This window comes from Eleutherodactylus coqui, chromosome 2, assembly GCF_035609145.1.
Source record: "Eleutherodactylus coqui strain aEleCoq1 chromosome 2, aEleCoq1.hap1, whole genome shotgun sequence".
Classification (NCBI taxonomy): Eukaryota; Metazoa; Chordata; class Amphibia; order Anura; family Eleutherodactylidae; genus Eleutherodactylus; species Eleutherodactylus coqui.
This window is the reverse complement of record NC_089838.1, coordinates 113019773-113043390: the sequence shown is the minus strand read 5'-3', so window position 1 is coordinate 113043390 and position 23618 is coordinate 113019773. Positions and strand designations below refer to the sequence as shown.

The 23618-nt window shown below is 46.9% G+C and overlaps 1 protein-coding gene across 1 annotated transcript in view; it reads left to right on the top strand.

Moving 5' to 3' along the window:
- The window catches only part of LOC136610627 (uncharacterized), a 102834-nt gene that overhangs the window by 25232 nt on the left and 53984 nt on the right, over nucleotides 1-23618 (top strand). The window contains exon 2 of the mRNA XM_066589838.1: nucleotides 13920-14087. Coding sequence (XP_066445935.1) covers nucleotides 14039-14087 — 49 coding nt within the window. The 5' untranslated portion in view covers nucleotides 13920-14038. The remainder of the gene's footprint in view (nucleotides 1-13919; nucleotides 14088-23618) is intronic.

Here is a 23618-nt window from a genome sequence, read left to right as displayed (position 1 = left end):
TATGATAATGCACTTACTAATAAGACAGGGGTTCAGTCATGTTGATCAGTCATTAGATAGTCCTGACTTTGCACTCTTGTTGATGAATCGAGGTAACGTCAAGAAGGCGGGGTTCTATACAAGGTATGCAGAGTTTACCTGAAATAGTGAAAGTCGCACCTCTCCTAACCTGATTATATTTGTCACCTTTATAGTCATTCTAATTTCTGTTTGTCGTTGCATACAGTGTATTCCGACCCTGATGACTGCCTGGTCCACCTGTCCCACTACGACGTCCAACAAAAAGCCCACTGTCAGCGCAACCGTCGTCATCATGGATCCAGAATGTGATGATGTCGAACCATCCTATACCCCCATGGCAGTAGTAGGCCCAGTCGTCTACAAAACAATGCGAGTCTAGGGTCAGCGGTGGGGGATTGGGGTGGGACGGAGCAGGGCGAGTTTAGTGAAACAGATAGTTTCAAGGGGGGTCTGTGGTGGAAGTCCAGTATTCCTATATTTTGGGCCTTGGCAGTAGACAGTTATCAATTTAACATTCTGTATACATACTTCTATCTTGCTACAAATATAGTTCATGACAGTTGTGCAATAAGTACTTCCTACATATGAAAGTATCTGTTTTTCATAACTCTGCTGACAAAGATGGAATTTAGCCCGTAACCAACATGTATAAATATATTTGACTGTCCAGCTGCATGCACTAATACGGAACTAGGAATCAGACATGGACAACCGCAGAAATTACCCAAGCAATTTTACTGGAAACGTATGCAAATAACATGGGAGGTTTGTGCAATTTATAGTTCATGATGTAACATCCAATCATATCGAAGGAACCCCACGTGGCTCCAAGACAACCCACTCATTTCATCCACCACCTGATGGCCAATCACAGATGACCGGAGGATGGAAGAATTGCAAGATGCTTATCCAATAATTAAACAATACGTTGTATGCATGTAATTTTTGACCTGCCCAGATGGGCGGATATGTTAAACTCTTAAAATAGGCTACACGCCGATCATTAAAGTTAGAATTGAGGAAGCTAGGCATGCTGAACCCCGTGTCAGTGTGAAAAACTTCTTATGCGCATTATCAATTCAGAATTAATATGGAGGGCTGTAAACATTCCAAATTGAGTAAGGCGTGGTTCCGCAAAGGAAGGTTCCTCGTCAGCAGGATTGCAAGGAGAAAGTCACCGCACTTCAAAAAGCATATTGCTGTCACCTAGACAAGTCAGATAGCTGCCTGAAGAATGTTTTGTGGATGGATGAGACAGACAAAGAGATTTTTGGCTTTAATGAGAAGCGTTAGATTTGGAGACAGAAACACACTGCATTACAGCATAATAACATCATACCATCTGCGAAACACAGTGGTGGTAGTATCATGGTTTGTGTCTCTCTTGCTGTATCTGGGCCAGGATGGCTTGCCCTTATTGATGGAACAATGAACTCTCAATTATACCAGTAAATTCTAAAGTATATTGTCAGGACATCTGTCTGTGAGCTGAATCTCAAAGGATCCTAGGTCATGCAGCAAGACAATGACCCAAAGCATGCAAGTTATTCTACAAAAGAATGATGAACCTCTTAAAGACACAGGATATACAGTAAAGGCCCTTTTACACGCAAAGATAATCGCTCAAACGACCAAAAGATTGAACAAAATTTAAGCGAACTGCTGACGTTTCTTGAATAACATATTAATTGCTATAATCATCTGTGTTTTCCTCCATGAGTTATTTGCCCAGCTGGGTGTGTGTTTAGGCAGTTGTTATTGCATAAACACTTCACCCAACTGAGCAAACATCTGGCCAATACATTCCATTGTTCAGCCATAGCTGTATTACATTATATGGCAGGAACGGTTAAATGATCAGGAATTTACCGTATATACCGGCGTATAAGGCGACGGGGCGTATAAGAAAACCCACCAACTTTCACCTTATACACCGGTAATACAGTGGAAAAAAAAAAATCATTACTCACCTCCCCCGGCGATCTGTCGCGCTCCGGCAGGATGTCGCTCGCTCCTCGTCCCCGGCACAGCATTGCTTTCTGAATGTGGGGCTTGAAATCCCCGCCTCCAGAAAGCTAATACACACGCCGTCAGCCAGTTACAGCCATTCAATGACATCATTGAATGGCTGTGATTGGCTAAAACACACGTGGCTTCAGCCAATCACACTATTCAATGACATCATTGAATGGGTGTGATTGCTAACACACGTGCGCCTTCAGCCAATCACAGCCATTCAATGCTGTCATTGAATGGCTGTAACTGGCTGACGGCGTGTGTATTAGCTTTCTGGAGGCGGGGATTTCAAGCCCCGCATTCAGAAAGCAATGCTGTGCCGGGGACGAGGAGCGAGCGACATCCTGCCGGAGCGCGACAGAACGCCGGGGGAGGTGAGTAATGATTTTTTTTTTTACACTTTTTTTTTTGTATTACCGGCGTATAAGACGACCCCCGACTTCAGAGCAGATTTTTCAGGGTTCAAAAGTTGTCTTATACGCCGGTATATACGGTAAGTCCGCTGTGGTGACTAAAAAAAAATATGTAAAAATTAGTTTAAAAAAGTTTTATTAATAATTAGAAAAAAGGTATTACAAGTTATAAAAAAAACATTTTCCTATATTTATGCTTAATAGAGATGAGCGAGCAACAAAATGCTTGGATGCTCGGTACTCGAGTTGAACTTTTTGTAATGCTCGAGAGCTCGTTTCGAGTAACGAACCCCATTGAAGTCAATGGGCGACTTGAGCATTTTTGTATGGGACCGATGCTCTGCAGAGGAGATGTGGTTACGCTGATCCCCAGACCCCAAGCAGAAGGAGGAGGCATAATAAGGCTGAGAAAACATGACCGAGGTAGGACCCGCAATACTCTGTGTGGGAAGCACGTTAGTGGGCCCAGGGTGAGGCTCGGTCACAGCCTCCACCTAGTGTGATCCAAGGTGCCGCGAGTTACATAGCAATGGGAAATCTATGTGTCCCCACACAATTCATTCTGTGTAGGTATCAGATAGCTGAACACCGCAACGGGGAAAGCCTTCTGCGCCCTACCAAATTCAGTCAGTGTATTTGTGCCAGATAGGTAAAACACTGCAATGAGAAACCTTTGTGTACCCACAGTATAGGCGGGCCCCTGGAACACAGGGACAGTATTAAGCAGGTAGAAAAGAGAGTGCCCAAACATGGCAGAGTTCCACCCCACCAAGGGCCTCGGCCCACATTTCTGCCCAATTCATTCTTTGTATGCTTCAGATAGCTGAACAACGCAATAGGGAAGCACCCTAGCCAAGTCAGTCAGTGTATTTCTGCCGGACAGGTAAAACAACGCTGCGGGAAGTCTTTGTGCACCCACAGCATAGGCGATCCCATGAAACTCAAAGACGGTATTACACATAAAGAAATCAGAGTGCCCAAACATGGCAGTTTCAACCCGCTCAGGACCTTGGCCCATACTTCTGCCCCAGTCAGTCAGTATATTTGTGACAGATATGTAAAACACCACAATGGGAAAGCCGTATGCACCCTAGCCAAGTCAGTCAGTGTATTTGTAACAGACAGGTAAACCAACGCAATGGGAAGTTTTTGTTCACCTACAGCATACACGAGCCCATGAAACTTAAACACGGTATTGCACATAAAGAAATTAGAGCACCTTGGCCTTGGCTCCCACCCTCAGTAATCGTGGGCATAAAGCGGACTCGGATGCTAGTACAGCTGTGAATGTCTCATTAAATCAGTTACCATTGCTTGCATCACTCCAAAGCCTGGATGAACCACAAAGAAGTTCCACAGGCCAAACCTGGCGCAGTTGATTCTTCCCCCTAAGGACCTCGGCCTCTGCCCACACCCTCAGTAATCGTGGGCCTCAAGAGGACTCGGATGCTAGTCTCATTAATGCAGTAACGCTCCTTTTGTTTGGCCCAAACCACTGTCCCAGATAACTGTGGTAACACGAGAGAAAATACATGTTGCCCAGTGCTGATCCCCAGACCCCACGTAGGAGGAGAAGGTGGCATAATAAGGCCGAGAAACCATGACCGAGGTAGGACCCGCAATGTGTGGGAAGTACGTGACCTGGCCAGGGGTCAGGCTTTGTCCCAGCATCAACCTTGTGTGACCCAAGGTGCGATGAGTTAAATAGCTATGGGAAATCCATGTGTCCCCACACAATTCATTCTGTGTAAGTGTCAGGCAGCTGAAGACCGTTAGTGGAAACCTTTGTGCCCCCACAGTATAGGCAGACTGAAACTTTTCTGTTGCAAGAGTATAGATGAACCCCTCAAACCTTTAAGTAGCTAATGTATAGGCGGACCCCATTAACATTTATGCAGCAAGAGTATAGGCGGACCCCTGTAACATTTCTGTAGCAAGAATATAGGTGGACTCCAGTAACATTTCTGTAGCAAGAGTATAGGTGAACCCCTGAAACCTTTCAGTAGCAAGAGTATAGGCGGACCTCAGTAACATTTCTATAGCAAGAGTATAGGCGGACCCCAGTAACATTTTTTGTAGCAAGAGTATAGGCGGACCCCAGTAAGATTTCTTTTTTTTTTCAAATCAGTTTTTATTCAAATTTTTGTATACATACAGGGTATGGGAATGCATCAAAAGATACAACAGTCTTTACACAAGTAACAACGGCCCTGAAGTGACAACGCTAAATATAGCAAATTTCAAGGAGTCAGGGCACCAAAGACAATGCGCATCCACTGCCCGAGTGGTCCTTATGGGCCCCCGGGAACCAGTAGGATCTTATGAACCTGTTTTACAACTCTTAACGGAAGCGGGGGACGGGAAGGAGGGGAAGGGGAGGAGAGGGTGGGGAGGTTTGTGATTACTGCACTGACTATTGGGAAAAAACGTCTAGGAGCCTCAAATCACGCCATGGATGCCAAGTTATAATAAATTTGTCATGTGTGTTGTTCTGCCAGCTCGCCAGCTCTTCAAGATTGTAAATCCAATCTACCTTCTCTTTCCAGTGTGAAAGTGGGGAGGTGCTTCAGCCCACCAAAACAGCGGAATCAAGGCTTTAGCGGCATCTATCAGGTGGGCCACCAACATGTCTCTGAGCGGATGAAACGCTTGGGAGGGTGGACCCCAGTAACATTTCTGTGGCAAGAGTATAGGGGGACCTAAGTAACATTTCTGTAGCAAGAGTATAGGTGGACCCCAGTAACATTTCTGTAGCAAGAGTATAGGCAGACCCCTGTAACATTTCTGTAGCAAGAATATAGGCGGACCCCTTGAACATTTCTGTAGCAAGGGTATAGGCAGACCCCAGTAGTATTTCTGTAGCAAAAGTATAGGCGGACTCCAGTAACATTTCTATAGCAAGAGTATAGGTGGACCCGTGTAACATTTCTGTAGCAAGAGTATAGGGGGACCCCAGTATCATTTCTGTGGCAAGAGTATAGGTGAACCCCTCAAACCTTTCAGTAGCAAGTGTTTAGGCGGACCCCAGTAACATTTCTGTAGCAAGAGTATAGGCGGACCCCAGTAACATTTCTGTAGCAAGAGTATAGGCGAACCCCAGTAACATTTCTGTAACAAGAGTATAGGAGGACCACTGTAACATTTCTGTAGCAAGAATATAGGCGGACCCCAGTAACATTTCTGTAGCAAGAATATAGGCGGTCCCCAGAAACATTTCTATAGCAAGAGTATAGGCAGACCCCAGTAACATTTCTGTAGCAAGAGTAAAGGCAGACCCCTTTAACATTTCAGTAGCAAGAGTATTGGTAGACCCCCGTAGCATTTCTGTAGCAAGAGTATAGGCGGATCCCAGTAACATTTCTATAGCAAGAGTATAGGCGGACCCCAGTAGCATTTCTGTAGCAAGAGTATAGGTGGACCCCAGTAGCATTTCTGTAGCAAGAGTATAGGTGGACCCCTGTAACATTTCTGTAGCAAGAGTATAGGCGGACCCCTGTAACATTTCTGTAGCAAGAGTATAGGTGGACCCCAGTAGCATTTCTGTAGCAAGAGTATAGGTGGACCCCAGTAGCATTTCTGTAGCAAGAGTATAGGTGGACCCCAGTAACATTTCTATAGCAAGAGTATAGGCGGACCCCAGTAGCATTTCTGTAGCAAGAGTATAGGTGGACCCCTGTAACATTTCTGTAGCAAGAGTATAGGCGGACCCCTGTAACATTTCTGTAGCAAGAGTATAGGTGGACCCGAGTAGCATTTCTGTAGCAAGAGTATAGGTGGACCCCAGAAACATTTCTGTAGCAAGAGTATAGGTGGACCCCTGTAACATTTCTGTAGCAAGAGTATAGGCGGACCCCAGTAACATTTCTGTAGCAAGAGTATAGGCGGACCCCAGTAACATTTCTGTAGCAAGAGTATAGGCGGACCTCAGTAACATTTCTGAAGCAAGAGTATAGGCGGAACCCAGTAACATTTCTGTAGCAAGAGTATAGTCGGACCCCTATAACATTTCTATAGCAAGAGTATAGTCGGACCCCAGTAACATTTCTGTAGCAAGAGTATAAGCAGACCCCAGTAACATTTCTGTAGCAAGAGTATAGGTGGACCCCAGTAACATTTCTGTAGCAAGAGTATAGGCAGACCTTAATAACATTTCTGTAGCAAGAGTATAGGCAGGCCCCAGTAACATTTCAGTAGCAAGAGTATAGGCAGACCCCTTTAACATTTCTGAAGCAAGAGTATAGGCGGAACCCAGTAACATTTCTGTAGCAAGAGTATAGTCGGACCCCTATAACATTTCTATAGCAAGAGTATAGTCGGACCCCAGTAACATTTCTGTAGCAAGAGTATAAGCAGACCCCAGTAACATTTCTGTAGCAAGAGTATAGGTGGACCCCAGTAACATTTCTGTAGCAAGAGTATAGGCAGACCTTAATAACATTTCTGTAGCAAGAGTATAGGCAGGCCCCAGTAACATTTCAGTAGCAAGAGTATAGGCAGACCCCTTTAACATTTTTGTAGCAAGAGTATAGCGGACCACAGCAACATTTCTTTAGCAAGAGTATAGACGGACCCCAGAAACATTTCTGTAGCAAGAGTATAGGCGGACCCCAGTAACATTTCTGTAGCAAGAGTATAGGCGGACTCCAGTAACATTTCTATGGCAAAAGTATAGGCGGACCCTAGTAACATTTCTGTAGCAAGAGTATAGGCGGACCACAGTAACATTTCTGTAGCAAGAGTATAGGCGGACCCCAGTAACATTTATGTACCAAGAGTATAGGCGGACCCCTGTAACATTCATGTAGCAAGAGTGTAGGCCAGGGGTGGGCAATTAATTTTCCCATGGGGCCACATGAGAAATTGGAATGGTTTTAGAGGGCAAGACCAACATACGAAGGCTCCATGCACATTGCCTTAATGGGGCCGTATTCCAGCCGCCCGATTTGCGGCCAGAATACGGCCGCCATTGAAAATGAATGGCGCTGTAATACGGCGCGGTGAACACCCGGTGTTTCACCCCGTTTTACGGCGCGGCCCCCGTGTCTGCCAATGGAGAGGGGAGCGGTAAGGAGCACTCCCATCTCCACTCAGAAGTTACAGTGGCATCACTTAGGGCTCATGTCCACGGGGAAAAGAAGAATTAAAATCCGCAGCGGATTTTAACTCTTCTTCCGCCCGCGGATCCGCACCCCATAGGGATGCATTGACCACCCGCGGGTAGATAAATACCCGCGGATCGTCAATAAAAGTGATTTAAAAAAAAATGGAGCATGAAAAAATCTGGACCATGCTCCATTTTTCTATTGAAGCCTATGGAAGCCGTCCGGATCCGCGGGACACAAAAATCACATTTTACTTACCCGCTCCGGTTCTACTCTTCGGCGCCGCGCCATCCTCTCTCAGCCACGGCTGGATCATTTTGCTTCGGCCCGGCGCATGCGCGGGGCACGTCACCGACGTCATCGTGCACATCCGCCGAGCCGAAGAATGAAGATCCGGCCGCGACAAAAGAAGATGACGCCGCCGCGAAGAGAAGAAACGGAGCAGATGGGAGGTGAGTTTATTGTCATTTATTTGTATTTTCAGCGCTCATGTCCGCGGGGCAGGAGGGACCCGCTGCAGATTCTACATGTAGAATCCGTAGCGGGCCCGATTTTCCCCGTGGACATGAGCACCGGACTCATTGGTGAGTCACCAGGACACTCTTTGCGGGCCGGTCCGAGCTATTCAGCGGGCCGGATGTGGCCCGCGGGCCGTGCTTTGCCCAGGTCTGGTGTAGGCGAACGCCTGATACTTTGGTGTAGCAAGAGTATAAGTGAACAGCTGAAAAAATTTGGTTACCAAGAGTGTAGGCGAAGGTTGGAAAAATTAGTTAGATAACAGTATAGGCAAGGGTCTGAAAAATTGCTGTACCAAGAGTACAAGTGTACCCCTGAGAAATTGCTAAACCGCAATGGCAGGTGAAACCCATAAACCTTTTTTTAAAGTTACAGCTCGCTGTTGCTTAATTTGTAACAGAGCCTGGAGGCAGCCCTCCAGAAAAATTGGTTTAGGTTAAAGTATAAAAACTTTTGGAACTTTAAAAATTTAAAAACTTTTAAACAGCATTTTGGGCCGCAGAAAAATTGGCAGTTCAGCGTGATGACATGCTGTTTTAGGAGGAGGAGTAATAATATCTGTGAGTGATTGACGAAGCTAATTCCCCTTTTTTTGTTGCAGCCAAAAGAATCATTAGGTTACGCTGCTTTCTGCAGGTGGAGAAGAGAAGTCTGGGGAAATCCAGCCTTTGTTCATCTTTATGAGTGTAAGCATGTCAGCGCTGGCAGTTGACAGGCGGATACACTCATCTGTGATGATTCTCCCAGCTGCACTAAACAACCTCTCTGACAAGACACTAGCGGCAGGGCAGGCCAGCATCTCCAGGGCGTACAGCGCAAGTTTGTGCTACATGTCCCGCTTTGACACTCTATAGTTGTATGGCCAGAGGCATCACAGAGGACGGTGGTACGATCGGCTGCGTACTTCCTCACCATCTTTTTACAGTGCTCCTTCCGACTCAGCCTTGACTGGGGAGTGGTGACACAGTCTTGCTGGGGAGCAATAAAACTGGCAAACGCCTTGGAGAGTGTTCCCCTGCCTGCGCTGGACATGCTGCCTGATCCCTGCGCTTCCCCTGCTACTTGGTCCTCGGAACTGCATCTTCTGCCACTAGCGCTGTCAGATGGGAACTTTAGCATCACTTTTTCCACCAGGGCCCTGTGGTATTGCATCACTCTAGTACCCCTTTCCTCTTTGGGAATGAGAGTGGAAAGGTTCGGCTTATACCATGGGTCGAGAAGAGTGTACACCCAGTAATTCATGTTGGCCAGAATGCATCTAATGCGAGGGTCATGGGAAAGGCAGACTAACATGAAGTCAGCAATGTGTGCCAGGGTGCCAGTACAGACACATTGCTGTCCTCACTAGGAGGATGACTTTCAGGATCTTCTCCTCTTCAGCCCATACACCCTGAACTGATGAGAGGCAAGCAGCATGGGTACCCTCTGCAGTGTGCCAAGCAGTCTCTTCCATCTCTTCCTCCTCTTCCACCCCCTCCCCCTCCTCCTCTAAAATGTGCTGAGATATAGACATGAGGGTGGTCTGGCTATCAAGGGACATACTGTCATCCCCATCTCCTGTTCCAACCGCAAAGTGTCGGCCTTTATGCTTAGCAGCAAACTTCTCAGCAGGCAAAGCAGCGGGATGGTAATGCTAATGATGGCCACATCGCCGCTCACCATCTGGGTAGACTCCTCCAAGTTTCCAAGGACCTGGCAGTTGTTTGCCATTCATGCCCACTCCTCAGTAAAGAATTGCGGAGGCTGACTACCACTCTGACGCCCATGTTGCAGCTGGTATACCACTATTGCTCATACAGCCTGGCCAACATGTGCAGCGTAGAATTACAGCGTGTGGGCACGTCGCACAGCAGTCGGTGCTCTGGCAGCTGAAACCGACATTGCAGGGTCCTCAAGGTGGCAGCGTCTTTGGTGGACTTGCGGAAATGTGCGCAGATGCAGCGCACCTTGCCAAGCAGGTCAGACAAGTGGGGGTAGTTTTTCAGAAACCGCTGAACCACCAGATTGAAGATGAGTTCCAGGCATGGCATGTGTGAGGCTGCTGAGCTGCAGAGCTGCCACCAGGTTACGGCTGTTGTCACACACAACCATGCCCGGTTGGAGGCTCAGCGGAGAAAGCCAGAGGTCGGTCTGCTCTGTCAGACCCTGCAACAGCTCAGGAGCCAAGTGCCTCTTGTCACCTAAGCTGATTATTTTCAGCACAGCTTACTGATGGTTGCCCACTGATGTGCTGCCGCGTGCTACTGACTGCTGGCGACGTGCTCACACTTCTTAATTAAGAGGTAGAGGTGGCGGAGGAGGAGGGGGGGGGTTGGAGGAGGTGGCATAAAACGCCGCAGATACCAGCACCGAGGTAGGACCCACTATTCTGGGTGTGGATAGGACATGAGCAGCCTCCACCAAATTCACCCAATGTGCCGTCAGGGAGATATAGTGTCCCTGCCCGCCAGTACTTGTCCACGTGTCTGTGGTTAAGTGGACCTTCCCAGTAACCACGTTGGTGAGGGCACGATTTATGTTGCGGGAGACGTGCTGGTGTAGAACTGGGACAGCACACTGGGAAAAATAGAGGCGACTGGGGCCCGAGTAGCGCAGGATCACCGCCGCCATCTTGCTTTTGAAAGCCTCCGTTTCCAAAAGCCTGTACGGCAGCATCTCCAGGCCGATTAACTTGGCAATCTGCACGTCTAAAGCTTGTTCGTGCGGGTGGGTGGTGACGTATTTGCGCTTTCACTCCAACGCTTGTGTTAGCGACAGCTGAACTCTGCGCTGAGAGACATTACTGGATGGAGTGGAGGACGGTGGACGTGAGGGTGTGGGTGCAGGTAAGGAGGCACTCATGCTTGTGTCCTGGGAGGGGGATTGGATCTGTGTGGCAGGTTGGGGCACAGGGGAAGAGGCAATGGTGTGATCCGGAGGTTGTGAATGGCCTCCGTCCCAACTTGTGCGGTGCTTGGCCATCATATACCTGCGCATGCTGGTGGAGGTAAGGCTGGTAGTGGTGGCTCCCCGGCTGATCTTGGTGCAACACAGGTTGCACACCACTGTTCTTCGGTCGTCCGCGCTCTCACTAAAAAACATCCACACCTTTGAACACCTACCCCTCTGCACGGAGGTTTGCTGCAAGGGGGTGTTTTGGGAAACAGTTGGGGGATTCTTCGCTCTGGCCCTGCCTCTACCCCTAGCCACTCCACTGCCTCTTCCAACCTGTCGTGCTGCTGCACTTGCCTCCCCCTCTGAAGCTCTGTCCTCAGTAAGCTTAGCAAACTAGATGGGGTCAGTCACCTCATCGTACAGCTGCTCTTTCTCCGAATCCTCTGTGCGCTTCTATTTCGGACTTTCTGCCCTTACTACTACCTCACTGACAGACAACTGTGTCTCATCATCCTCATCCACAAAAAGCTCTTGAGACAGTTGCCGGAAGTCCCCAGCCTCATCACCCGGACTCCGGGAACTTTCCAAAGGTTGGGCATCGGTCATGACAAACTCCTCAGGTGAGAAAGGAACCATTTTTTCCCACTCATGGCAGGGACCCGAGAACAGTTCCTGGGAGTCTCAGGACTGTATAGTGTATAACTTTCCCTATAGAATTGGCTGTGTCCCAACACTCTGTGTTATGCGCTGCACACACAGAACGGTATAACTGAAGTCATTTGCAGTAGGCTAGGAAATATTAGAGAGCAATTTTCATGGTGAGAGCTGGTTGTACGGCATTTCAGGCTGAGAACGCTATTACTGAATGGCTGGGAACACGCCTAGATGCGTAATACAAAAATTGATGCACTACTTCTCCCAGCAAGCCACAATTATAATGCACATGGTCAGATGTAGCCCTACGAAAGACCTTTGGGGTTCTTGAAGACATGATCCTACTCTAACACTTTCCCTGTATAAGCAGCTCTTTGCCTCAACTCTGCCTACAGCACTGCAGACACAGAACAGTATAGCTGAAATAGCCTCCACAGCCTAAGATGCTTAAAAAAAAAATTGGTGCACTACTGCTCCCAGCCAGCCACAACAGTAATGCACACTATGAAGAGTAGCCCTAAGAAGGACCGTTGGGCTTCTTGAAAACAGGATCCTACTCTAACACTTTCCCTATATGAGCAGCAGCACTTTCCCTAACCTCTGCCTGCATGCGGGTGGGATCAGTTTAAGTACTCGGCGGTCACCTGATCTCGCCAGCCACTCACTACTGTAGGGGGGAGAGGGCTGGCATGTCACAACAGGAAGTGTTAATGCCTTCCCTGCATGTCTATTGGCTAGAAAATGGCGCTAAACATGCAGGGAAGGAAATGCAATTGACTCGAGTACTGCCTGGTCTCGAGTTACGAGCATCTCGAGTTCCCTAATACTCGAATGAGCATCAAGCTTGGATGAGTGTGCTCGCTCATCTCTATTCAACAACTGTTTATTGAATCTTCTAGCCCTCTGAGATTTGTTTTTTATAGTTTTACTGAAGGTTTATTACAGAGCTCAATTGCAGCTGCATAAATCCAACTTCAGTAATAATAATTCAATAAGAATGGAAGCAGGGGATTCATAAATCTCTAACTTAAAACAGAACTCGAACCCCTATGAAGATATCTCATGAAAATTAATCAGTACAGAATTTTAGGCTTATTTAGCTTTAAAGGCACACTTTAAGCTTTATTAACATAAAACCTTAAACTCGTGCCAACAATCATGTCTTACAATTAATAATGTCTATAATGTTCTATTGAAATTCTGTAGTTTGATTTTTACTCGTTTTAGTTTTAGTATTATGAACCATACATTGCTGTGAACAATATAATTCAACATTTATGGGTGCAGGTGAAGGATTTAATCCAAATCATTTCCAAACCAAACATGGATTACTTAAAGGAGTTTTATAACCAGAAAACAGTTTTTGAATAGCAGCTCCCCATGTTTCCTCATCAACCCACAGAGACTCCCAGATACCCAAATAGCCTTTTCATTTGCCCCCATTCTATAACCCCTGTGCAGAAGCCTTGACTTTCAGTCGCAGCTACTTCCTATTCCTCACCAGGTCATTTTACCAAGTGAAGTAAGGACACTTCATCCAATAGTCTAAGGGCCCATTTACACAAACAGATAATCTTTCAAAAGATTGAAAGTTCAGGGATCATTTTGTATAAAGTATTAAAAAGCACTAATTGCTTTTAGTACTTTATCAGCTTAATCTGCATGGAAATGATCTTAAGGGAGCTGTTGCAGAACTCAGCAGGAGGTCTGAGCTCTGTAATTAGCTCCATTGTTCAGCCCCTGCCTACTAAGAGCAAACAATGTAATCTCTTGCTCCCTGTGAGGAATTCAGCACCATGGACAGCAGACAGAGCCTATGTTTGCTATTTTACTACATTCACTGCTAGCTACACTAATTTCAGTCAGAGCGTCTTGGTCTTACAACTCATGACACAAGGAGAACCATTTGAGACCACTGATGTATAAGAATAAACTTGTACAAAAGCCCAATAGACTTGACATAATAGATGACTCATAAGTCATAATCACATAACCACTTTGTTGTATTTGTGCTATGGTTCAGTAATATTTTTGCCTTCCTCTGGATCAACCAGAGGGTGGAAATAGGCTGAACTAGACAGACATTGTCTTCATTTAGCCTAACATACTATGTTACAATTTCTTACAACTGCTTACATTATATTTGGTTCTACCTGTTGGCAGGTAAATGTTGGATAACATTTGCTTTACATGAAGGTACAAATAACCATTAAGGTAACATCCTTTGATCCTCCTGGCACAGCATGACATAAGTATAATGATTTCATCCGTCCCATCTTTCACAGTGATTTCACACTGTCTTCCTCTTTTTGATGCATGTTAGGGTAATATTGGATGCACTTCTGAACTACAAATTGTGTAAATTGCCCAAATCTCCAGTGATTCTACACAGTTCATCTGTGAGTGTTTATACCAAAGAAACACTTTGCACGAAGGACAAAAATGAAGATCGTGTGTCCTCTCCTGGTGATTGCAGCTGTATGTTGCTTCGGTAAGTGCCATTGATATGTGATATGTTGTGCTAGTGTGTTTAGTCTTACAATACTTTTTATTTTAAATTTTGTCAATTGCTTCTTGTTGTTTCCAGATAACAGACTACAAAATGTCCAATCAATACACTATAATGTGAAATATTACTCTGCTAGAATGGTACCCCATTGAAGAGGAAGTGACCTAAGTTTAAAGCAAATCTTTAGCTTTTAATTACAGGTCATTTTTAGGTCCAACATTCTGTGCTGATTAATTTTATAATTAAGCATTTTCACAGCCATACCCTCATTTCTCTAATACAGAGCCCCAAATGCCTAGCAGATTAATATTAGTAAACTCCCAAACTTCCTCTAATGGCGCCTGTAGGCATCCAAAATGAAGAAATTTAATTCTGTATTAGGGACTCTTTATTAAACAAAAAAGAAAATTTTGAATCTATTAAGATTAAAAAAATGCTGTTTAAAGGTGATCATTCACTGTAATAGTGAAATATTAAAGGAGCTTTCCAGGAGCTAAATGGGCCACTGGTTCGGAGACAAAATTATGTTCCAGACAGGAGGGACAGGAGTACAAAACTTGCAGTTGTTCTTCTCTGCCATCTCTCGACCCTGTTTTTGGTCATCCAGGGTTGGTCACTGCAATTTTCTAACTTGGCCACTAATTTTCTAGTAATAATATATGTGTTTCTTACATCAGCTTAGGCATATATATATATATATATATATATATATATAATGTGTGTGTATATATGTGTGTGTGTATATGTGTGTGTGTATATATACACATCTACCTTCATAGGAAATAGCTAGCAGTTAAATGGTTAACATGCTTAATATTATACCCTGGTATGTGCAAGCAGCATGTCATAATACATCCCTACGCAGCTTTCTCACGAGAATTTTCTGGGATGCTCATTCTCATCGGGGGAGCTGCTTCTTATCTCCTCTCTTGCATACCTTGTTCCAGGCAGGGATATTAATAAAGTCTGTGCTACTTGAGTTTTAAGAATTACGTGTTTGATAGCGGCATATAACTTGAATCATTTGCTAACTTGTACATGGGGTATTAGCTGAGTGAGCACCAAATGCTCGGGTGCTCGGTACTCGAGTCGAACTTTTCGTACTGCTCGAGAGCTTATTTCAAGTAACGAACCCCATTGAAGTCAATGGGTGACTCGAGCCTTTTTGTATGGGACCGATGCTCCGCATAGGGGATGACTTGTGAAACACCTGAAAACATCAGAAAGCCATGGAAACACCACAGAAACAGATAGGGGATGGCAGGGGCAGCATGCATGGCCTCATCTGAGGATACCAGGTCCCACTATTAAGCCAAAATGGGGGCAAGAGCCTGGCGGTCACCCCCCTAACTATTTACTGGGGACAGACCCTCATTAGCAAGGCACACGCGCTGGCACATCTTAGCTATGGTATCCAAGGAGGAGGCAGCATCAACGGTGTAGAAATTGTAGAAAAAGGTTTTATTGCTCGATAAAATGGCGACATTTCGACTTAATCTAAGTCTTTTTCAAGGCTTGCTGCAACCAAGGACAATCACCGCCTGCGGGTGACACCGCTGCCTCTTCTCCTGGGTCACATGCTGGCATTGCTGTCCAACCCCCCCCCCCCCCCCCTCCGCATGATCCTGCGTCCACAGCGCACACAATATTTTCCCTGTGCAGCATTCAGCTGGCCTCATGCCACATGCTCCCTTCATAGCCATACCACCCTCATGTCAATTTATAAGTGCATCTGTGATGAGGAGGAACCGGAGATGCACACTGCATAGGGTTAGCAGGGCCAGGCAGCGACCCTCTTTGAAAGTGTGGTCGATAGCCCACAATGCTGAGGACAATTGATGATAAATTGACGTAGGATCATCATTCCAATCTTGTGCCACCACCGTCACAAAATTGTCAGGAGCCGCAAATGTTGCCCTAAAGGGGACTCGGGTGCCAGCACTTCTACACATCCTGACAATGCAACAGCGCATACTAACACCAAAGATTGGTTTGAAGCTATAGGTGTCGTAAAAGTCGCCAACACAAGTATACAGTGACCCTGTGAAAGTATTATAAAATCCGTTTCGCTTCCTGTGAACGCTCTAATCCAGTATCTCGGATAACTGTCGTAATTTGTAGCACAAGAGATAATACATGTTGCCCAGCGCTGATCCCCAGACCCCAAGTAGGAGAAGAAGGTGGCATAATAGGCCCAAGAAACCATGACCAAGGTAGGACCCGCAATACTCTGTGTGGTAAGCAAGGGTCACACTCGGTCACAGCCTCCACCTTATGTGACTCAAGGTGCCATGAATTAAATAGCAATGGGAAATCCATGTTTCCTGACACACTTCATTCTGTGTAGGTGTCAGATAGCTGAACACTGCAATGGGAAAGCCTTCTGCGCCCTACCCAAGTCAGTCAGTGTATTTGTGCCAGATAGGTAAAACATGGGAAATCTTTGTGCACCCACAGCATAGGCAGCCCATGAAACTCAAAGATGGTATTACACAGAAAGAAATCGGAGTGCCCACACAATGCAGAGTTTCACCCCACCAAGGACCTTGGCCCACACTTCTGCCCTAGTCATTCAGTGTATTTGTGCCAGATAGGTAAAACACCACAATGGGAAAGCCATCTGCACCCTAGTCAAGTCAGTCCATGTATTTGTGCCAGATGATAAAACAACGAAATGGGAAGTCTTTTTGTACCCACAGCATAGGCGAGCCCATGAAACTCAATGACGGTATTACACATAAAGAAATTAGAGTGCCCAAACATAGAAGAGTTTCACCCCCCAAAGACCTCAGCCTCAGCTCACACCCTCAGTAATCGTGGGCATAAAGCGGACTTGGATGCTAGTACTGCTGTGAATGTCTCATTAAATCAGTTACGGTTGCTTTCATCACTGCAAAGACTGGATGAACCGCAAAGAAGATCCACAGGCCAAACCTGGTGCAGTTGCATCCCCCCACTGGACTTCGGCCTCTGCCCCACCCTCAATAATCGTGGGCATAAAGCGGACTCGGATGCTAGTATAGCTGTGAACGTCTCATTAATGCAGTAATGCTCCTTTTGTTTGGCCCAAACCACTTTTTCAGATAATTGTGGAAACATGAGAGCAATTACATGTTGCCCAGCGCTGATCCCTAGACCCCAAACAGGAGGAGGAGGTGGCATAATAAGCCTGAGAAACCATGACTGAGGTAGGACTCGCAATACTCGGTGTGGGAAGTACGTGAGCGGGCCCTGGGTCAGGCTTGGTCCCAGCTTCCACCTTGTGTGACAAAAGGTGCCATGAGTTACATAGCTATGGGAAATCCATGTGTCCCCACACACTTCATTCTGTGTATATGTCAGGCAGCTGAACAACGCTATGGAAAAATCTTTGTGCACCCACAGTATAGGTGGACCACTGAAACTTTTCTGTTGCAAGAGTATAGGTAAAACCCTCAAACCATTTAGTAGCAAGTGTATAGGCAGATACCAGTAACATTTCTGTAGCAAGAGTATAGGTGGACCCCTGTTACATTTCTGTAGCAAGAGTATAGGCGGACCCCAGTAACATTTCTGTAACAAGAGTATAGGCGAACACCTAAAAAACATTTGGTTACCAAGAGTGTAGGCGAAGGCTGGAAAAATTAGTTAGATAACAGTATAGGAAGGGCCTGAAAAATTGCTCAACCGCGAGGGCAGGTGAAACCCATAAACATTTTTTAAAGATACAGCTCGCTGTTGCTTAATTTGTAACAGAGCCTGGAGGCAGCCCTGCGAAAAAATTGGTTGCAGTTAAAGTATAAAAACAGTTGAAACTTTTAAAAATTGTAAAAAAAATTATAAACAGAGCCTTTTGGGCCACAGAAAAATTGGCACTTCAGCGTGATCACATGCTGTTTTAGGAGGAAGAGTAGGAGGAGTATTAACATCCAAGAGGGATTGACGAAGCTAATTTCCCCTTTTTTCGTGGTGACAGGATGCATTTTTTTCCTGTTGCAGCGAAAAGAATCATTAGGTTCCACTGCTTTTTGCCAGTGGAGAAGAGAAGTCTAATAGTTGTATGGAGCAGAGGCATCACAGAGGACGGTGGTACAATTGGCTATGTACTCCCTCACCATCTTTTTGCATTGCTCCCTCCGACTCAGCCTTGACTGGGGAGTGGTGACACAGTCTTGCTCGGAGCCATAGAACTGGCAAACGCCTTGGAGAGTGTTGCCCTGCCTGTGCTGGACATGCTGCCTGATCCCCGCGCCTCACCTGCTAGTTGGCCCTTTGAACTGCTTCTTCTGCTGCTAGCGCTGTCAGATGGGAACTTTAGCATCACTTTTTCAACCCGGGCCCTGTGGTATTGCATCACTCTCGTACCCCTTTCCTCTTCATGAATGAGAGGGGAAAGGTTCTCCTTATGCCATTGGTCGAGAAGGGTGTACACTCAGTAATCCATGTTGGCCAGAATACGTCTAATGCAAGGGTCACGGGAAAGGCAGCCTAACATGGAGTCAGCCATGTGTGCCAGGGTCCCAGTACGCAACACATTGCTGTCCTCACTAGGAGGATGACTTTCAGGATCCTCCTCCTTCTCTTCCTCTTCAGCCCATACACACTGAACAGATGAGAGGCAAGCAGCATGAATACCCTCTGCAGTGTGGCCAGCGGTCTCTTCCTCCTCCTCCTCCTCCAAAACGTGCCAAGATATAGACATGAGGGTGGTCTGGCTATCAAGCGACATACTGTCATTCCCTGTCTCCTGTTCCAACCACAAAGTGTTGGCCTTTATGCTTAGCAGCGAACTTTTCAGCAGGCAAAGCAGCGGGATGGTAACACTAATGATGGCCACATCGCTGCTCACCATTTGAGTAGACTCCTCAAAGTTTCCGAGGACCTGGCAGGATGTCTGCCATCCATGCCCACTCCTCAGTAAAGAATTGCTGAGGCTGACTACCAATCCGCTGCCCATGTAGCAGCTGCTTTACGCTGCTCGCACAGCCTGTCCAATATGTGCAGCGTAAAATTCCAGTGAGTGGGCACGTTGCACAGCAGTCAGTGCTCTAGCAGCTGAAACCGACATTGCAGGGTCCTCATGGTGGCAGCGTCTGTGGTGAACTTGCGGAAATGTGCACAGATGCGGCACACCTTTCCAAGCAGGTCAGACAAGTGGGGGCAGTTTTTCAGAAACCGCTGAACCACAAGATAAAAGACGAAGGCCAGGCATGGCACGTGTGTGAGGCTGCTGAGCTGCAGAGCCGCAGAGCCACCAGCAGGGTACGGCTGTTGTCACACACGACCATGCCCGGTTGGAGGCTCAGCGGCGAAAGCCAGAGGTCGGTCTGCTCTGTCAGACCCTGCAAAAGCTCTGGAACCATGTGCCTCTTGTCACCTATGCTGATTAGTTTCAGCACGGCTTGCTGATGCTTGCACAACTCTGTGCTGCCGTGCGCTACCGACTGCTGGTGACGTGCTCACGCTTCTTAATTGAGAGGTGGAGGTGGCGGAGGAGGAGGAGTGGGGGGAGAGTTGGAGGAGGTGGCATAAAATGCCGCAGATACCAGCACCAAGGTAGGACCCATTATTCTGGGTGTGGGCAGGACGTGAGCGGTCCCAGGCTCTGACTCTGACTGGATCTTCCCAGTAACCGCGTTGGTGAGGGCACAAGTTATGTTGCGGGAGACGTGCTGGTGTAGGACAGGGACGGCACACAAGCAAAAATAGAGGCGACTGGGTACTGAGTAGCGCAGGACCACCGCCGCCATCATGTTTTTGAAAGCCTCCGTTTCCACAATCCTGTATGGCAGCATCTCCAGGCAGATTAATTTGGCAATGTGCACGTTTAAAGCTTGTACATGCAGGTGGGTGGCGGTGTATTTCCGCTTTCGCTCCAACGCTTGTGGTAGTGACAGCTGAACGCTGCGCTGAGAGACGTTGCTGGATGGAGTGGAGGACCATGGGTGCAGGCCGGGAAGCACTCGTGTCTGCATCCTGGGAGGGGGATTGGATCTGTGTGCCGGGTTGTGGCACAGGGGAAGAGGCTGTGGTGGCTCCCCAGCTGATTTTGGTGCGATACAGGTTGCACACCACAGTTCGTCGGTCATCCACACTCTCACTAAAAAACATCCACACCTTTAAACACCTAGCCCTCTGCACAGAGGCTTGCCGCAAGAGGGTGCTTTGGGAAACAGTTGGCGAATTTTTTGCTCTGGCCCTACCTCTAGCCCTGGCCTTTCCACTGCCTCTTCCAACCTGTCCTGCTGCTGCACTTGCCTCCCCCTCTGAAGCCCTGTCTTAGCAAGCCAGGTGGGGTCAGTCACCTCATCGTCCAGCAGCTCTTCCTCCGAATCCGCTGTGCTCTCCTCCCTCGGTCTTACTGCCCTTACTACTACCTCACCGACAGACATCTGTGTCCCATCATCTTCATCCACAAAAAGCTCTTGAGACAGTTGCCGGAAGTCACCAGCCTCATCACCCGGACTCAGGTGAGGAACCATTTTTTCCCACTCAGGGCAGGGACCCGAGAACAGTTCCTGGGAGACTGCCTGCTTGACCCTTACCCCTACTCCTCATCATGGCAGATTACGTATAGAGCAGGGCCCAAATAAATTACCCCACTGTTCAGCGCTAACAACTGTGGCGAATTCACCACACACAGAGACTTGTAGATAACGGAGGCTCTATGCTGTGACTTGCAAAAATTAACCCGCTGTCTTGCGCTGATACCTAGGGGTAATTTACCGTTCACAGAGACTTGTAGATAAGAGAGGCTGTATGGAGTGGGAGAAGACTCTAAAGCCAGTGAATAGTGCTGGTAACTGTGGCTATCTCAACCCCCCCCCCCCCCCCCCCAAGGAAAGGGTATTGTGAGACGCTCTGCACAGTGGCAGAGCTGAAATACTTTGCAGTAGCCTAGGAAATATTAGAGTACTGTTTTGCGCGAGACCTTGGTGTAATGCACTGCAGACTGAGAACGCTATAACTGAAAGGCTGGGAACAGGCCTAGATGCGTAATAAAAAGGGGGCATTACTGCTCCCAGGCAGCCAAAACTATAATGCACACGGTGAGAAGTAGCCCTAAAATGGACCATTGGGGTTCTTGTAGAGAGGATCCCAACGGTAAAACTTTCCCTATCTCAGCAGCTCTGTCCCTAAACTTCGCGTAATGCACTGCAGACTGAGAATGGTATACCTGAAATGGTTTGCAGTAGCCTAGAAAATATTAGAGTACTGTTTCACGGTGAGACCTCGGTGTAATGCACTGCAGCAGCTCTGCCCCTAAACTCTGCCAAATGCACTGCACACACAGAACAGTATAGCTGAAATGGCCTGTACAGCCCTAAATGCTTAACAAAAAAAGCTGCACTACTGCTCCCAGCCAGCCACTCACTGCTGTTGCCGAGCAGAGGGCTGGCACGTCACAGCAGGAAGTGGGAATCCCTTCCCCGCATGCTTATTGGCTAGAAAATGGCGCTAAACATGCGTGGAAGGGAAATACAATTGATTCGAGTACTGCATGGTGTTCGTCTCGAGTAACGAGCATCTTGAGTACTCTAATACTCGAATGGGTAGCAAGCTCGGAAGAGCATGCTCGCTCATCTGTAATTATGGCTGGATTCACATGAACGTATATCGGCTCGGTTTTCACGCCGAGCCGATATACGTCGTCCTCATCTGCAGGGGGGGGGGGGGAGGATGGAAGAGCCAGGAGCAGGAACTGAGCTCTTGCCCCCTCTCTGCCCCTCTGCACTATATGCAATGGGGAGAGGCAAAACGGGGCAGGGCTGATTCTCAACACTTGGCCCCGCCCCCATCCCGCCTCCTTTCATTGCAAATAGTGCAGAGGGGTGGAGAGGAGGTAGAGAGGGGGCGGGAGCTCAGTTCCTGCTCCTGGCTCTTCCATCCCCCCCCCCCCCTGCAGATGAGGTCGACGTATAGTTGCTCGGTGTGAAAACCGAGCCGATATACATTCGTGTGAATCCAGCCTATGAGAAAGACACCTTAATCGACCCTAGAATTAAATTTCACAATAAGTACATTGACAACATCATACTAATTTTGGAGGGGGAAGAAAATAAATTGATGCAGTATATACATACCCTTAATAAAAATAAAATGAATCTAAATCTTACTGCACAATAAAAACAGTATTGTTTTTCTAGATTTGGTGGTCACACATGTTGACCAAGCCATTATCACGTCTATACATTTTTTAAAAAGTTGATTAAAATAGCTTCCTTGAATATAAAAGCTGCCATCTTAAAAGTTGGAAAAATTATATTCCCTTCAGCCAACTTAAAAGTATAAAAACAAACTGTACATGTAAAAAAGATTTCACCAAACAAGCAGACATTATAAAAAAAGAGAATTAGAAAGAAACACTATTCCATAAAATTAATAAATAATGCGGTAAAAAAATTAGAAATAATAATATAATAATCTTTATTTGTATAGCGCCAACATATTCCGCAGCGCTTACAATACAGGGGAAATAAAATAAGACAACAGTTGCATGAAGTAATCAATTGATGGAGACAGTAGGGGTGAGGAGCTTCAATGAGCGTACATACTACAGATAATGATACAGAAGGTAAAGGGGGTGGAGATGTGCACGGTATGGTGACATGGAGAGTGAGGGATGCTATACACAGACAATAGTCAGGCCGTATAGTGACGGAATCAGGATGACTGCAGGTTCCGGTTGATTATGGCTGGCAGGAATTGCAATCTGTGGGACAGGGAGCATGTTATCAGACGGAGTGGAGTACAGAGGGGCTTGGTTTAGGTGATGTGGTATGCCTCCCTGAAGAGGTACATTTTTAGAGCAAGTCTGAAGTTTAGTGTGTCAGTGATTGGCCGGATATTTTTTGGTAGCGCATTCCAGAAGACAGGTGCCGCTCTTGAGCAGTCTTGGAAGCATGAATGAGATGTTCAAATAAAAGGGGCACTCAGTCTGATTTCATTAGCAGAGTGGAGGGCGCGGGCTGGGGGGTGAATTGAAATTAGGGAAGCAATGTAGGGCGGTGCGGTGTTGTGGAGCGCATTGTAGATGAAGGTAGTGAGTTTAAATTGTATTCTGTATTTGACAGACAGCCAGTGCAGTGACTGGCACAGGGCAGAGGCATCCGAGTAGCAGCTGGACTGGAAGATGAGCCTGGCTGCCGCATTCATGATGGATTGGAGAGGGTAGAGTGTTTTTAGCGTGTCCATAGTGAGAAAAGGGCATATTCTAGCAATGTTCTTGAGGTGCAGCTGACATGTTCGGGCGAGAGATTGGATGTAGGGGGAAAAGGAGAGATCAGAGTCGAATATGACCCCAAGGCAGCGGGCGTGCTGTTTGGGAGTTGTGGTGGTGCCACACACTGAGATGGAGATGTCAGGATGAGGTCGATTAGTAGAGGGTGGAAACAGGAGAAGGTCAGTTTTTGAGAGTTTCAGTTTTCGGTAAAGAGAGGGCATAGTGTTAGAGACAGCAGACAGACAGTCGGTGGTGTTCTGGATGAATGTTGCTGTGATGTCCCAGGAGGAGGTGTATAGCTGGGTGTCATC